The sequence below is a fragment of the Podarcis muralis genome, chromosome 9 (assembly GCF_964188315.1).
Source record: "Podarcis muralis chromosome 9, rPodMur119.hap1.1, whole genome shotgun sequence".
Classification (NCBI taxonomy): domain Eukaryota; kingdom Metazoa; phylum Chordata; class Lepidosauria; order Squamata; family Lacertidae; genus Podarcis; species Podarcis muralis.
In genome coordinates this window covers 57,244,656-57,261,861 of record NC_135663.1, presented here as the reverse complement: position 1 = coordinate 57,261,861, position 17,206 = coordinate 57,244,656, and the positions used below count along the sequence as shown (strand labels likewise).

General features: G+C 45.1%; 1 protein-coding gene across 7 annotated transcripts in view; it reads left to right on the top strand.

Moving 5' to 3' along the window:
* Positions 1-17,206, top strand: part of FGL1 (fibrinogen like 1) — a 37,111-nt gene that overhangs the window by 14,385 nt on the left and 5,520 nt on the right. For 6 of the 7 annotated variants that reach the window (XM_028744716.2, XM_028744721.2, XM_077934299.1 and 3 more), the window contains 5 exons: positions 3,120-3,300; positions 5,850-6,009; positions 7,844-7,941; positions 8,708-8,796; positions 9,105-9,292. In XM_028744716.2, coding sequence (XP_028600549.2) covers positions 3,120-3,300; positions 5,850-6,009; positions 7,844-7,941; positions 8,708-8,796; positions 9,105-9,292 — 716 coding nt within the window. Of the gene's footprint in view, positions 1-3,119; positions 3,301-5,849; positions 6,010-7,843; positions 7,942-8,707; positions 8,797-9,104; positions 9,293-12,200; positions 12,341-17,206 lie in introns of all 7 variants that reach the window. The other variant, XR_013394271.1, reaches the window with a different exon arrangement.

Sequence of the window (17,206 nt, the reverse complement as noted above, 5' to 3'; positions counted from 1 at the left end):
CTTAAAGAGATCGCATGTCAGTGGTGGGTGGGGCCTGAGACAAAAGTGGGCGGAGCAACAAATGTGCATTTCACCTCTATGTGCTCTTGCACATCCTTTTCAGTCTTCTAAACAAGAGGCATTATCAGAGTTCAATGGCACATGCCAGCCAAGCAAAAACATTCAAGCAGAGTACAAAGATGCAAAACAGAGCCAGGGGAGATGTGGTTAGCGAGGGTGCATGGCCCAGGAAGAGACCCAAGGGTCAGACAGAAAAATTAGGAGGGCCACATTCAGTGCCAAGGCCTGAGGTACCCCATCTCTGGTGTAGACAATAATAATCTAGATGGACCAATAACTTGACTCCCCATACGGCAGCTTCCTATGGATCCTGAATCTATCCAGCTATGTAAGATGCTAATTTCCTCCACATATCCATCCTGTCTGTATAAAATGGGGATAGTGCATTTGTCTTTATCCTAAGGTATGCAATATGCCTTTTTAAAATGTGGGGTTTTTTTGGGGGGTGTTATTGGGTGATTGTTTTTATTTTGATTATATATTTTGTGGTTTTATATTTTTATTTTGTTCTGTGAACCGCCCTGAGACCTCTGGGTATAGGGTGGTATATAAATCCAATAAATAATAATAAAATAGTATGGGAGGCATCTGAATCAGTATACAGTGGTACCTCAGGTTACATACGCTTCAGGTTACATATGCTTCAGGTTACAGACTCCGCTAACCCCAAAATATTATCTCAGGTTAAGAACTTTGCTTCAGGATGAGAACAGAAATCGTGCTCCTGCGGCGCAGCGGCAGCAGGAGGCCCCATTAGCTAAAGTGGTGCTTTAGGTTAAGAACAGTTTCAGGTTAAGAACAGACCTCTGGAATGAATTAAGTACTTAGCCTGAGGTACCACTGTATTAGTCTATTAAGCCTTTAGTTCAGTGTTTCCCAAACCTGCGTCGCCAGCTGTTTTTTTTGGACTACAATTCCCATAATCCCTGACCACTGCTGGTCCTGCTAGCTAGGGATGATGGGAGTTGTAGTGCTTTTGTTGGTTAAGAGGTAGAGGCTTTGAAACAGCGAGATCCCTTTTAATCTGTTGGTCTGAGACAAGTTAGGAACACAATTGCCTGTTTTGATTGGAACATCCAGTTCCGTCTGAAGTTACACTGAATCAGCTAACTGCACAACAAAGCAGCTAAAATGTAGATAATTAATCCGGTAAAAGTCCTTTAGTCAGTTGGCAGCACTGGTGGATAATATAGCAGCTACGAATCTAGGAATGGTTCAACACCTGAACCTGCAAGGAGGGGCTCCACTCTTTACACTGAAGCAGCATCACAGCCAACAGGCAGGCAAGTTCCCTTCTCTTCCATGGAGAATAGTTGGAGCATTACCGAAGCTGCTTTGGACTGGCACCGAGCCCGTCCCTCTGGAAGAGTTTCCTGACAAGCTGCCTAATCCCGCCGCATGTTTTCCAGGCTGTTCTCCACTGCCATATATTGGATTGCACTCAAGGATAGGAATTAAATGAAAAACAAACATCTGAGATGCAACACAAATATTTAAAAGGGAAGGCATGCAATCAAGATCGCTCCAGCATCAACATGCCTCGAGCAACAAACGCTTATTTAAAGCAACCTAGGAATGAATACTGAAGCCAAGAGGGATCTAGTCTATAAATAATATTCTGTTTTGAATTTTTCATCCATGCAGAAGTTTCAGAATCATTGCTGCCCCTTCCTCCTCCTCCTCCTCCTCCTCCTCCTCCTCCTCCTGCCTTCCAATCTAGCTCTTTTCCTGCTATTAGGCAACAAAACTGAATTACATCTTTTGTAGTGAAAAAGTGAGGGGAGGGGACTCCAACAAAGTCTGGTCCTGTGCAGAAGTCTTCTGTTTCACCGCAAGCAACACTATGTAATTATGACCCAGATTGTGTATGTATTTCCTGACTGTAATAACAAATTCCTACTTTTAAGTCAAGCCAAAATGTAATTAAATTGGAGAAGGGGGGAATCTTGTATGTTTTAACCAAGAAAGTTCTGCTGTAGAATTGCACTAATCTAATACGTAGTGTTGTCCTATCAAAGAAAAGAAAACACTAAACAGAACGACGTGTTGATAGATTGGCACATACATACATAGATAGATAGATAGATAGATAGTATTTTTTTTTTTTTAAGAACCAAATGGATAATTTCAAACCAGGGAAAAGGGCAAAAACAGCAGCACAGAATGAGCATGGATATTAAAGACTGTCTGTGTGTGTCACTTGTTGCTATCGTCATATGGATAAGAGAATGAGGCAGGTTTTTCTGCAATGTTTATGTAAATTCGCCAGTTATTAATACTGGCTGGATCAATGGATGCATGTAGCTCCTACAAAGTACCAACTTTGATTGAATTCCATTCTGTGGGGCACTCATGCGTCTTAGACACACAGAGTTTTCTTTGTCTGAACTCCATATTCCTTGCTCAAACAGGGTTACCTTTCTGAGCACAAAAAGAGTCTGTTCCACAAAGATTTCCTGATGAACTGCTACCACCAAATCCACATCAAATGATTAATCACAACTTTAGCTATGAAACATTGCACTACTAATTTAAGAGCATATTGCATTCCTTATTTTCAAATAGGCTCATGGGCCTGAATGTGATAGGCGGTGATAGGTGGGAAACCTGTGTGCAGTGGGTTTGTGCATCTGGCGGTTAACCAGAAGGTTGGTGGTTCGAGTCTAGCCAGGGACAGCTTTGGGCAGGATTCATGCATTGCAGCAAGTTGGGCTAGATGACCATTGGCGTCCCTTCCAACTCTACAATTCAGTGATTCCACACTGCCACTATTTTCACGTGGGCATCAATAACCTAACAGAAAATTCAGGTTGTGCAATTAAAGTTGATTTGGAGCTCTTGGGCAGCAAATGTGCTTCCCCTTTGAAATCAGACTTTTTACGATAATGAAAGCGATTGAAAATGCACTGGCAAGAGTGCGATAAGAGTTGTTCAACAGAACATTGTCTAACCTCTCTGGATGCAAATAGGAATGCATGCTCAATGAACAGGTTTGTCTGGAAGTGACCCAACTAATGCTTCTCCATCCTCCTTCTTCCATTAATGAACTGCTCCGGCAGACTTTAGAGAGTTGTTTCCAAGAGCAGCTGAAACTCCAGGCCCAGGTGAGACTTCTGGAACAAAGTGTGAAGCAGCAACAAGCCAAGATTGTGCAGCTCTTAATCGAGAAGGACATGCAGTTCAGAGATAAAGGAAGTGAAAACAGTGTTATTGATCTGGGAGAAGAAAGAGAATATAAAGGTTTGAGCTAAATCTCCCTCCCTCTCTCTCTGCTTTTCAAATAGGCTCCACCCAATCCTTGTGCCAAACCATGGCATGCAGCTACCATAGCCTGAACTTCCAAAAGTTAAATCGGCAAATCCCTTTTTTTGAGCAGCTTGCTTCCTTTAATTTTTCCATCCGCTCAGCAGCATATTCAATAAATGCAGCAGCCTTTAACAACTGAGGGTGGCTCCAGTTTTTAAAGGGAGAGAATCAAGCACATACCAGAATTTTAGTTTGGGGCGATGCGGATTAAAGGGAACTGTAACCCAGCTAAGAAAATCCACTTTTAAATCTGAATTTAAGCATTTAGGAAAGTTGACAGGGAAATGTGTGGAAAACTGTGGGGTGAACAAATGACTTGATGGCATGAGCTTCCCGGGAGTAAATGTCATTTATTTATTTTAATGTACACAAGACACATGCATATCCAGCTAGTCAAGAAGAGATCTGGAGTGATCTCTGAGACCTATTGAGAAGAGTGGCATGCACTTTGTGCAGTCCTTCAGACAGAGGGTTGGAAAGCAAGACCTGTCTGGCCTGTCAGTGATGCCATATTGCCCTGCTGTCAGGGCTGCTTCAGCTGCAGGTCAGCACAGAGGCTTGGAGATGAGCAGTAAAGGGGATTCTTTATTCCAGGAAACAGAATGCAAACAGAGGAACCTGTGGGCAAGACTGGCTCCCAGCAAAGCAGTTGGCTGTTTTCCTTGCAATCTTAAACTTGGTCTGTGCTTTTTGTTCCTCTACATGCAAGGTCTGGCGTGTTCTTGGTGACAAGGCGGGAGGGGAGCTGAATATACCGTAGGGGGACTGGCAGGCTCCTGTGAATCTGTTGCAGCCTCAGCTCCCACCTCCTTCCCAGCTGCCTGTCCTGCATCTGCAGTGCTTTCTGCCTCTGGTTCCTCTCTCTCACTGAAGCCTGTTCTGCCCAACCATTCTGCCCCCCAATCCTCTGACGTGTCTTCAGTGTCCCACCAGCATTCCGCTGGGTCTGAGCCTTTCTCTTCTGAGGCTTCCCTAGGAGATTCTCTGGTTGCCCTCACCCCCACCATTCCTCCTCATCCAGCCAGTCCCCGACATCTGGCAAGTCTTGTACCGAAAACAAAGAGAGGCACAGTGGCCAGCCCTACCCATACTGCAAAGGCCATAGCATTGGCGATATGGATGGGGCTTGTATACACCAGGGGTCAGCAAACTTTTTCCACAGGGGGCCGGTCCACTGTCCCTTAGACCTTGTGGGGGGCCAGACTATATTTTTTGGGGGGAAATCCCCCCCATGACTCTCCCCTCCCTTCTCCACAGCACCGGATGAGCCCCGGGGGCTGCTTACCTGTGCCTTGCGAGTGGCAGGGGCTGGCGGTGGCGGTGGCGGAGGGATGATGAGCAGCACAAAAGGGCTGGCTCTGGAGAGGGGCTACTCTGCTTTAAATGGCGCTCAGCCAACCATGGCTCTTGTGCCTTGCGAGCAGCAGGGGTTGGTGGTGGCGGAGACGATGATGACGAGCGGTGTGAAAGGGCTGGCTCCAGAGAGGGGCTGCTTAAAATGGTGCTCAGCCAACCGTGGCTCAACAAAGCCCAGTACCTTCCTCCTCTAGGCAGGGCAGGGAGAAGCCAGGAGGAGGGAGGGAGGAGGCGCCGCAACGGTGTGTGGGGGGGGGGGAATGGTGCAGCCCGAACGATCAGAATCTCCATGCTGATCCACGTGGCGATTCCCGGACTGTCTGTGGGCTGGATCCAGAAGGCAATTGGGCTGGATCTGGCCCCCGGGCCTTAGTTTGCCGACCCATGGTATACACCATACCTTTAAAGCACATCCCCCCAAAGAATCCTGGCAGCTGCAGTTTACCCCTTGCAGAGCTATAATTCTCAGCAAACGGCAGTGAGAAAGATGCTTTGGTGGGCTGTTTTAAAGGTATATTGTATATGCAGCCACCGCTATTCCCACACTGAGAAATAAACAGTTAATTTTTACAATTGCAAGAGCCAGAAATGGAGGCTAGAAGGTAAGCTGGGCTTACAGATATGCATAGTCAATCCGACTTGGGAGGCTGCAAATAAAGAGGGAAAGGTTTTTTGGTTTTGTACAAATAATATGCTTTCAATAAAGACCAAGTCAGCAGTAACAGTGGAAAAGGATTTGTGGGATAAACATATATAATTAGGAATTTGTTAACTCCAATTTCCAACTGTTTCCCTTGTATTTATTTAACCAACAAATGACTTGAAATCTTCCGGGGGTTTAGCCTGAAACAGTTCAACCGAGATCATGGAACAAGACCATTTGAAACAGCAAATGTTATCTTAGCTTTCTAGGCATATCATGTATCGCTGGGTGACACAATCCCGCACCCACTTACTTGGGAGAAAGCCCTGTTGAACACAATGGGACTAACATTTGAGTAGATGTATAAAATGTCAGAATCCAATACAGACCCCCTTCCAAGTGTCTCTCTGCATGTATTATAGCGGTAATGAGAACAAGACCAAATTTCATTATTTGGAATGACTGTTGTCTTGGGGCAATGCAGATTGTGCGGAGATCTATAACGCTGGACACAAACAGAGTGGATATTACAAGATGAAACCTCTTGAGAGCCCCAGAGGATTCTTTGCCTACTGTGACATGTCAGAAGGAGGAGGATGGACGGTCTTTCAGAGACGGTCAGACGGGAGTCAAAATTTTGATAGGTAAGTGGTGGGCTTAAAATCAGAACTAAGTCATAGGCACATGGAAGGAGGTAAATGCTAATGCTAAACCTATCCCTGTACTAACTCCTGAAAGTGAAAGATGCAATGTAATATTCAGTGCTTCTCATTGATGATCCAGGAGAAGCTACGTCCATCTGCTCCACATACACTCATGACTCTTGTGTCATTTTCATGTCTGACTTCAGTTCTCTTTTTTCTATCTAAACCTTTCCTAATCCAAATATAAAAACTGGACTGGTGTCATAGGAGCGTTCCAATCAGTATATGAAATTCAAAGTTGGAGTTAACACTTTATTAGCAAAAACACAATATCCACAGACTTGGCTGAGTGTCAGGCCCAATGAGCACAGCAGCGCATTCCCAGTAGATCTGGCCCCTTGTATCAGTTGCAGCGACTGTAAGTTTCCGCCTCCCCACAGTCATCTAAGTCGCCTCCTCTCCAGGGCTTTTTCCAAGCAGTTGGAGACTTTACCAGTGTGCAGCCAACCTCTTCTCTGCCTTTTTCATGCCTCTTCTGGTTCTGGAAGACAAAGGGGTAGGGGACCTTGTCGCAGCAGGAAGGGGAGACACCCGTGACTCTTCACCAGCCTGACTCATCTCTGCCTCTTGGCCTCCCTGCTCTCACTCTCTTACTTCAGCTTCTGCCTCTGATTCTGCACTTCTCTCTGCCACAGGCTCTCCCAGCTCACTAAGCCCTGCTACCGCTTCAGCTTCCACCACCTCCTCTTCTCCCTATGACCACCCATCGTTGTCCCACCACCACTCCCCAGGCTCTGAGCCTTCTTCCCTTTCCCAGCTAGTTCCAAACACCATTCCTCTGTGTCCAACTAGACCCATGAGAAGTTGGCTAAGATAAGCATTCAGTTTACCACCACCACCAAAAATTGTATTTATTTAAACAGCTCAGACAGGGTCCTTTTTTCTAATTCTTCTCATGCACCTCAAAGAGTTCTGTGTGTGGAGTTAAGACTGCTTTAGTTCCCTGGGGACTGTGACAAGGTTAGCAAAAGCCTGTGCAGGACTTTCTTTCAGACACTGAATGGTAGGAGACTCCTGATACCCAGCGCTGAGTAAGTACGACCTCACTCAGAATCTCTAAGTGTCCCTAATTTTCAGGGACGTCCCTGATTTAGAGAAGCTGTCCTGGTTTCTGATTTGATCCCAGAATGTCCCACTTTTCCTTAGGATTTCCATATTTTCACTGGAGATATATTGGAGGGTATGGAATTATCTGACCCCCGAGCCGCCTGAAGTCAATTCTATATAGGGAAGTTTTTTTAATGTTTAATTTTCTATATGTGTTGGAAATCGGCGAGAGCGGCTGGGGCCACCCAGTAAGATGCGTGGGGTATAAATAGTAAAATGATCATTATGGAATGGGACTTCCCTATTTTCATTGGAGAAATGTTGGAGGGTATGCCTCACTCCCACTGAAGTTGGGGCACATGACCTATTAGGACCCAAGATGCCAAAGGCATTCCTAGCAGGCAAATCTCCATGCGTGGCATCTTCACAAAACAGTAGCAGCAATTTTTTCACCCAATCAAATAGAAACTAATATTCCTATTTGTGATGGAGTGAAGCTATTGGAAACAAAGGAGGTTGCTGTGAAATATACCCAGAAGCATGTCCCTAAATATACTGATATAATACTGGGGATTTAATACTTAGAACACTGTGCAACTCAAAGGGGTGTTTCATTAAAGAGCGTCTGAAAATCCTCTTGGTTATAAAAAATATATATTTTTTTATAAGGACGAGTTGATAATCCTCTTTGAGTGACCCAAATCAGAAATTTACATTTTGTTTTCAGAGACTGGGCTGAGTATGAACAAGGTTTTGGCAATTTTGCTTCACCAGATGGTGAATACTGGCTTGGAAATAAAAATCTCCACTATCTGACCTCTCAGGGTAAGAAGGCCTGCTTAGTAAATGTTCATTAAGGTAAAGAAAACCAATGATGACAGGAACATTGCTGATTGTGTAACGCTAGAAACAAAGGCTGGAATCAACCATTTAATTTCCCCAACGTGGTTGTAACTGATTTGCTTCCTCTCTCTCCCCTGTGGGCTTAATTAGGCCTGCCAGGCCTCCCCTCTTGAATCCCAGTATGGTTTGGCCTAAATCACGCCCATCGTGTGGGGCAGGAAGGAATGGGGAAGAATTTGATTCCATTCGCATTTATGGACAAATTATCAAATTCAGACTTTCCGGGGGTGGGGTGGGGAGAACCAAAACAAAAGCATCTTTCAAAATTTGCAGTTATCCAGATCTTGAGATGCGGTTCTCCAATGAAACAAAATGGTGTTTGTTAAGAGAAATTTGCACTAAAATGCTGGTGAATTTTCTGGAGGATTTAAATAAATAAATTGCAAATGGCTGCAGAAATGTGGACAACTGATTTTAAGATTGGAGAGATGAGAAACTGAGAGAACCAAAACTGACGGATCCTTCCATCCCTAGGGACAAGTAAACTTAGGTTAAAATTAAGGTTAAAATTAAGCAGGAAGAATCAGAAACAGATTTTTGGTGTGCTCCTGATATTTCCTTCTTAGCTTCTGGTTGAATTCAACACTTCTTGAATCTGACACCTTATAAGGCACCAAGTGAATTGAATGGAAGCTCTCTCTGCTCCAATGGATAATTTATCCTCAATACTATCATTGTTGTTTTTCAGGGAATTATACCTTGAAAATTGATCTGTCTGATTTTATGGATGAACAGCGTTTTGCACAGTATGAAAATTTCAGAGTTGGAGACGAACAGGTAATAAAATGAACTTCGTTAACTGACACCTTGGCACTTCTAATAGAAATTAGGATTGTAAATACATGGTGGGGGGCAAATGTTGCATCTTAGAAATATGAAACACTTTCTAATCTATCTTAACTTTTTCTCCTTCACCTTAAACACCTGCTTGCCTTTTATATTACCCCCACTCCATGTTAAGTGAAACTGTATGAGATATTTCTGCTTCTGACTGGGTTGCGCGCATGTTCTTCTGATGAAGTTCTTTGGATGCCGAGGTTACACCTTACTGCTTCAGATTATTTTTTCTTCCCTCTATCAACCAGAGCTCTTACAAGATGAACTGTGGGCAATACTCTGGAACAGCAGGAGATTCCCTCACTGGGGGGTTTCACCCTGAAGTTAAATGGTGGGCAAACCACCAAGGAATGAAATTCAGTACAAAGGACAGAGATAATGACAACTACGAAGAGAACTGCGCTGAAGAAGATAAAGCTGGCTGGTGGTTTAACAGGTTAGGTAACTCTCTTTCCGCCACCCACTTTGCTTGCACTTGAAGTATTTTATTATCATTTCTATTCTACATGCATTTATTCTAGGGATGGGGAATAAATTTGGTTCAGTTCGCACACAATGTCAACCTGCCTGATTTGCACTGCCCAAACAATCTGCAAGCCATAAAAGCAGCTACTCTTCACAATCCATACTTCTCCGAGTTTTACTATGTGGCTTTCTAACCAAACAATGTCTCCAAAATTGTAATGTATTTATTGGGGGGGGGGGAGTGTGTTAAAATGCGCATGTAACACAAATAAGTGTTATATTAGGGGGAAATACCATGATCGTTCTGTGTTACCTTGCATGAAATACAGTGGTACCTCGGGTTACATACGCTTCAGGTTACAGACTCCGCTAACCCAGAAATAGTACCTCGGGTTAAGAACTTTGCTTCAGGATGAGAACAGAAATCGTGCAGTAGCGGCGCAGTGGCAGCAGGAGGCCCCATTAGCTAAAGTGGTGCTTCAGGTTAAGAACAGTTTCAGCTTAAGAACGGACCTCCAGAGCGAATTAAGTACTTAACCCGAGGTACCACTGTACAGTGGTACCTCGCAAGACGAATGCCTCGCAAGACAAAAAACTCGCTAGACGAAAGGTTTTTCCGTTTGCGAGTTGCCTCGCAAGACGAATTTCCCTATGGGCTTGCTTCGCAAGACGAAAATGTCTCGCGACTTTGTTTCCTTTGTCTAAATAATAATTCGCAAGACGAAAAATTCGCTAGACGACAAAACTTGCGGAACGAATTAATTTCGTCTTGCGGGGCACCACTGTATACCTTTTGCTACTCAGGCTGTATAACAAAGAATCTGTATCACTACTTCGTATTTCCCCAACCTGCCTTCTCCTAATTCCGGGGAAAGGCCATGTGTCAGAATGCAGGTGATGCTATAAAGCAGAGATGTCCAAGGTGTCGACCACGATCGACCAGTCGATCCTGGAATGAATTCTGGTCGATCGCCATGCCCCCTCCGCTGGAGATGTACCTGAGCAGCCACAACCTTGTCTTGAACTCCTCTCACAGGAGGGGCTGTTTTGACGCATGTGTGCCTCCTTGCACCCACCCCTGCCATGGTGGGGGGAAGTAGCTGGTGTCGGGAGCAGCAGCCAGCGCCTGCCCACCCATCCCTGCTGCCCACCCTGCCCCCATCCCTGCCCCCTTGGGAGCAGCAGCCAGCGCCTGCCCACCCATCCCTGCTGCCCACCCTGCCCCCATCCCTGCCCCCTTGGGAGAAGCAGCCAGCGCCCGCTCACCCTGCACCCACCCCTGCGTGGTAGATCACTGCCAGTTTTTATACTGGATCGTAGATCACAGCCTACTTCAAGTTGGACTTGCTATAAAGCAAGAAGGTGCGATTTCAAGTGAGGTATGGGTATACTAAGGGACGCGGGTGGCGCTGTGAGTTAAACCACAGAGCCTAGGACTTGCCGATCAGAAGGTCGGTGGTTCAAATCCCCACGATGGGGTGAGCTCCCGTTGCTCAGTCCCTGCTCCTGCCAACCTAGCAGTTCAAAAGCACGTCAAAAGTGCAAGTAGATAAATGGGTACTGCTCCAGCAGGAAGGTAAATGGCATTCCCGTGCGCTGCTCTGGTTCGCCAGAAGTGGCTTAGTCATGCTGGCCACATGACCCGGAAGCTGTACGCCGGCTCCCTCGGCCAATAAAGTGAGATGAGCTCCGCAACCCCAGAGTCGGTCACGACTGGACCTAATGGTCAGGGGTCCCTTTACCTTTTATGGGTATACTAGATATCTCATTTGGACTACTGCAGTGTGCTCTTGGAAAAGTCAAATGACGGAAACTTCAGCTGGTTTACAGCGCTGCAGCCAGGCTGTTGACTGAGGCTAATTATAGGAAGCACGTGATTCAGGTTACACCAGCTATGCTGGCTCTGGTTTGAGTTTGGAGACAATTCTGAGTCTTGATCCCAAGCTCAAAATGCCAGCCCCCCCCCCCCAACTGGATGGACATTGCCATTCAAATGGTGTTTGTGCACCACAGCACGTGATCAATTATGTGATCAATTACCCAGTTTTTAGAAGGCGTTATTGTGAAACATATTGCAATATTGCTTACTGCAATATTGCTTTATGTTAACTTGTTTCAACACTTGATTTTATCAGTAACACAATGTATATTTTACATAAATCATTTAGAGGTCCTAATGATTAAGCTGTGTGTGTGTGTTATATTAGCAATCTTGTCCATTTTTATGGAAAGCTATAAGGAAAAATAATAATTAATAGACAAAAGCTTCCCCTGCTTGTATCCACTGCTGCCACCTGCACCCTAAAAAACAAACAAACAAACAAAAAACCACCCTAGGGGGAAATTCAGTGTTGCACTAAGACAATTAATTTTTCCATCAGTGCAATCATTTCTGTTTGCTAGACAGAACGATCACCCCTCTACTGCCCTAGTGCCCTGTATTTGGGGTTCTCCCAACTCTCCCAAGTGGATTTGGGGAGGGCGCAGCTTAGTACAGGAAGAAGAGAAGGGGGAAAGTCCTGTTTCATTAGCAGGGCTCAAGCTGATTTCCGCTAGTGCAACAACTCCGTTAAATCTGGCCCATTGCTTTTTGGGGAAAAAGCTGCTGTGAAAAAGTCATTGAGGGTACAAAACAAATGGGGGGACTCAGCCCTCCTTTCCCGCTTTCCCTTGCTGCCCTTTAAGTTGCCCAATGCCCGATTTCATATGAAATGTGCCACAATCCGATTCTGACACACACAGACAGGTCTGCCACTGTCACGTCTCATCTGGCCCCTTGCCAGATCAGATGTGGCATTTGTTTGGAAATGTAGGGCAGGTTAGCGCTGGAAATGAGTTAATAAATGTTAACGGGGTTATTTTTTAATCCCTTTGTCCAGAGAGACTCCGCACGTTTTTAGCAACATCATGGAGACCTGCACAAAATCAGGCAGGCGAAGAAGACTCCTGGATTAGTAGCGGCATAATAACAAAACTTTAATGGCAGCTGCTGAAAGAAAAGTCATTAGATTTAAAAATAGTAAGCCAATATAGTTATGCAACAACTACAGAATAAATGTGCTTGTTCCTTTGGAAATGAGTTGCCTTTTACCATTTTAGAGCAATCTAAATTCGCTTGGCAAGGGTTGTCCATCAAAATTAGCTACAATGTTTGTCTATGTCACCCTTTATTTGCTCTGCGTTTTTGTGGGGAAATTGCCCAGACCTGTCCCTTACCTAATATCTCACAGGCCATGTCACCAGTGACTGCAAGTGTCATCCAAGCAGTCCTAAGTGGGGCTGATCCAAATCTAAATCTTTTTACTCTCGTCAATGCTAAAATAATAAAAGGGAGGAAATGAACCTGTGTGTAAATCCTGTTTGCAGCGAACTCAAATCTTCCACTGACTTCAGAAGGAAATTTGTCTGCATTTTACTGAGCTCTTTGGAGAGTCACGTTTGTTTCTGGTGAATCACTGCCGAATATACCCAACTGAGTCACATCTTTTGGAGTCACACAATAATGACCATAAATAGATTATTCCAGCTCTTGCTGTTTACTTTTTATTGCTAGTTTCAAACCCAATGGAGGCTTGGATCCTGGCCTTTTCTTTCCATGAATGCAAGAAGTTAACATTCATGGAACATGAATTTTCCACCTCCTGCTTCTCTGCAGTCTCTGAAAATCTGCCCTTGGCTTGGGCGGGGCAGTCATTGGAAGTGGTGCTGGGGGGGTGGGCTGCAAATGAAGAGAGAGGAATTGGCAAAAGTCACCCCCACATGCCAAATTAAGTATGCAATCAATTCCAGTGCATTTCCCTGCAATTAAAATGTCAAAAATGATACAGAAAGTGATGTAACTACATAATATTACAAACCACCCTGTGCTGTTTGGATGAAGGATGGTATATAAATTTAATAAATTGTAAAATAATAATAATAATATGTGTGTACTAAAAAGAAGCAGAAACAAATTTCTATTCATATTACTTGGGTGATTTCTATTCCTGACCTCCGATGAACATGTAAATTGTGGCAAATTCTGCTCCGGTTTCCAACATTCCTTGTAGTGGCACAGGAAGGCCCCGCTCTTTCTGAATTGGAAGACATCAAAAAAACTAAGATCATGGCCACTGGTCCCATCACCTCCTGGCAAATAGAAGGGGAAGAAATGGAGGCAGTGAGAGATTTTACCTTCTTGGGCGCCATGATCACTGTAGATGGTGACAGCAGTCACAAAATTAAAAGATGCCTGCTTCTTGGGAGAAAAGCAATGACAAACCTAGACAGCATCTTAAAAAGCAGAGACATCACCTTGCCGACAAAGGTCCGTATAGTTAAATCTATGGTTTTCCCAATAGTGATGTATGAAAGTGAGAGCTGGACCATAAAGAAGGCTGATCGCCAAAGAATTGATGCTTTTGAATTATGGTGCTGGAGGAGACTCTTGAGAGTCCCATGGACTGCAAGAAGATCAAACCTATCCATTCTTAAGGAAATCAGCCCTGAGTGCTCGCTGGAAGGACAGATCCTGAAGCTGAGACTCCAGTACTTTGCCACCTCATGAGAAGAGAAGACTCCCTGGAAAAGACCCTGATGTTGGGAAAGATGGAGGGCACAAGGAGAAGGGGACGACAGAGGATGAGATGGTTGGACAGTGTTCTCAAAGCTACCAGCATGAGTTTGACCAAACTGCGGGAGGCAGTGGAAGACAGGAGTGCCTGGCGTGCTCTGGTCCATGGGGTCACGAAGAGTCGGACACAACTAAACGACAACAACATTTAAACAACGCACAGGATAAAATATAAAGAGCGCTTGCTATTCCCTCATCTCTTGGCAAAGTACTGGCATGGCTACAGCAAGGGCACCTGTTCTGCCCATCTCAAAGGCAAGGAGAAGCTTTGCAGCCTTGTCTGGTGCAGAGCCGCAAATTCACTCTATTTCAGTATAGAGGCTCATAGAATCAGGCTCATCTGCAAAACACTCTAACAAATCAGTCCGATTCAGAGTCAATGTGATGGTATTAACTGCTAGGGCAGAAGAATAACGGTAAGCACATAGGGGAGAGGGGAATATCTGTCCTGCTTGAGCACGACAGGCACCCAGCAAATTTTTTTGCAGTGTTAGATTTGTCAGCAACTGAGCCTAATGTATGCTGTTACTTGGTGGCCTATAAATCGAAGAGGTTTTCTACTGGAGCTGAGGGGAGTTGGTGTCTCTTTAAAAACTGATGGTATTGGTGTGCGATGGTGACTTTGTTGTGCAGTGCTGATGCACTCCAAAAAGGACAGTGCCCATCTCCATTCCAACGCCGCCCGCCTGCTGTTTTTTAAAGCCATGTTCTTTTGTGGTGAACAATGGAGCATTCAATAGAGCAGGATGCCTGCAAGAACAGAAGCGGCAACCAGCAGGGAGAGGACAGCACTGACATTATATCACTGACAGGACACCCTGGTCACGTACGAACAACAAAAGGCGACACAGATCTCTGGGCTGGTTTGCAGAAGGTGGCCCACCTGGGCGGGGAAAATACTCCTTTACTTGGAGGTGGAGGGTTGAGTGGAGGTTTCCCCCCCCTTTTTATACCTTTAGCAATATAATTTGAGTCAGTGCAAATATTAACCATCTCCTGATTCTTAGGAGAGTTGTTTGGAAAATTCACCAGATGTAGTCAGTTCTTCACCTGTCAATGGTGGCAACGAGCAGCTTCGCCCTCCTCTGTTTGAAGGTGGGCCACCTCCAGCGCCCTTCGTTGGCAGATGGCAGTCCCGTCAGCAGGCGGAGTGTGTCGCCTACAGGCCTCACCCGCTCATGCTCTTTTGCCGGGACTTCAGCACCACCTCTCTGGATTGCCCGGGAGAACAGGAAGCAGGCAGCGGAAGAAGCGCCAGGCATTTTTATGTAGGCTTACACAAAATGCAAATGCTCGTTCTTCGCCCAATAGGTGCAAACATTTGCTGAGGTCCCAGGAAATTTCTGGATCCCCTCCTTTGGCTCCAGGGCCCTCTTTGCAACATTGAGCAGGGATACAATGTACGGTACTTCCTGCACTTTCCTCTCCTGGCCAATAGAGAGGGATCCCGCAAGGGGGTAGTGGAGTGGGCAAATGTGTATTGCACCCCCTTACAGCTCCTTGCAAGAAGCAAGCTCTTTCTCCATGCAAAACCCCACCCATCTAATGACAGGCATTTTGCTTGTGGCAGGATCGTGCTGCTCAAAATGAGAAATCCTGTCCTGCTCTGGAGCAGGCTGTCTGATGAGATATTCTTTTCCCTCTCCCAGCCTCTGAGCGGCTGAATACTACTGACAAAGCATTTACTATTGTTACGTTCACGTTCAGAAGCTGTAGACTGGCTGACTCACGGCAATGTGCCGCAGAAGGCCCTGTTCTGACCTCCTGCTGGATGTTTGGGGGTGGGGAGATGGATCAGAGCTGTTTTATTTCTTACGAAGACAAATAAAGCCCTGTAGCATCATGGAGAGTTTTGAAGACAGTTTGCAGAGAGGGCTTCCGAGGGTTAGGGCTGGAGAGGGAGGATTTCTGCATAGCCAATTAAAAGGTAGCTTGGAGAACCTAAGCTGTTGGCCGATGGCCAGTCTGCCTATATTTAACTTGCACCGAGATTTCCTAGCAAATAGACATCAGTTGCCTAATAGCCAGGCTGTGGGTAATTACTTTTGTTCTATCATGTAAACCCCAAGTGCTGGCAGGAAATGCATTCACAAAGTTACTCCAAAGCCACTAATGAAGGGAAGGCGCATAACTGCACTCCTTTCATGTGGTTGTTCCCATGTGCAATCATCACAGGTTCGGAAGCATTCTCAGATGGTGGTGATTAGCAGGCAAAGTGGCAGGAACGAGGAACAAAAAAGACTTTTGTTTAAGGCTGCTGTTCTCAAACCCTATCTCAGAAAACTTTAGAGTAGCAAACAAGAGCAGGTGATAGAGATCATATATCCTTCATGATGGACAATTACTACATTTTTGTAAGATACACACACCTAGTAACTGATCCCGTGCCATGTGACAAGGCAACAACACCCAGATTGGAACTGTGGGAATTTTAATCCAGCCAGGTAGAAGGACTACAGCTGCATACAAGCAGGAAGGAAGGAAAGGCACCAATGCAATAAGCACAGATAGAAGAGATTTCAGTAGCAAACTGAAAATAATTTGTTGGTCCAGTGCATTTCAAGTCTTGCAACTCCTCTTCAAGGGCAACTGATTTAATCCTTTCAAAGGATAATTAAAGAGTGTTGGACACTATCTCAGAGTGACAGTTATCCTTCAGATGAATTAAAAACCAGTTGCCCTTGAAGAGCCACAAAGCCTACAATTTATTTGGCTAATAAATCATTTTCATGGCACCTTTGAGGTCTCCTCCTGATTCTTTTTTTAATAATGCACACCCACACCCCATACTGAATTGCTGGCTGACGTGTACTTATCTCATGGAGACACTGGGATACCACTGTATATATAGTTACTATAGTATTTTACCCTGGTGGTTAATCCGGACCTGGCTACTGCAGGATATTTAGGATGATATTGGAGAGGGGGACTGAAGGAACTAACAGAGCAATAAGTCATGGCTTAGGGTCACAATAACATTGCCAGGTTAAATCACGGTGCACGCAAAGTACGGTAATGAACAGTTGCAGCTTCAAAACATTTCATGCAGTGGCTGTAACAGTGAGAAGTGGTAATCTGTGACCTCTGCCCTTATGGTAAGCAATGTGTTAAGCACAGTATTACACGTACACATGGGCTGGGTGTACATTACCATTTATTCTGGCTCCAGGGTGCTCCCACCCCTGCTGTCCAAAGCCATGTACGCAAGATATTAGCTGCAATCCAAAGAAATACTGCGTCTTGATGCAATTCCTCTCAAACCAGCTTCTATCT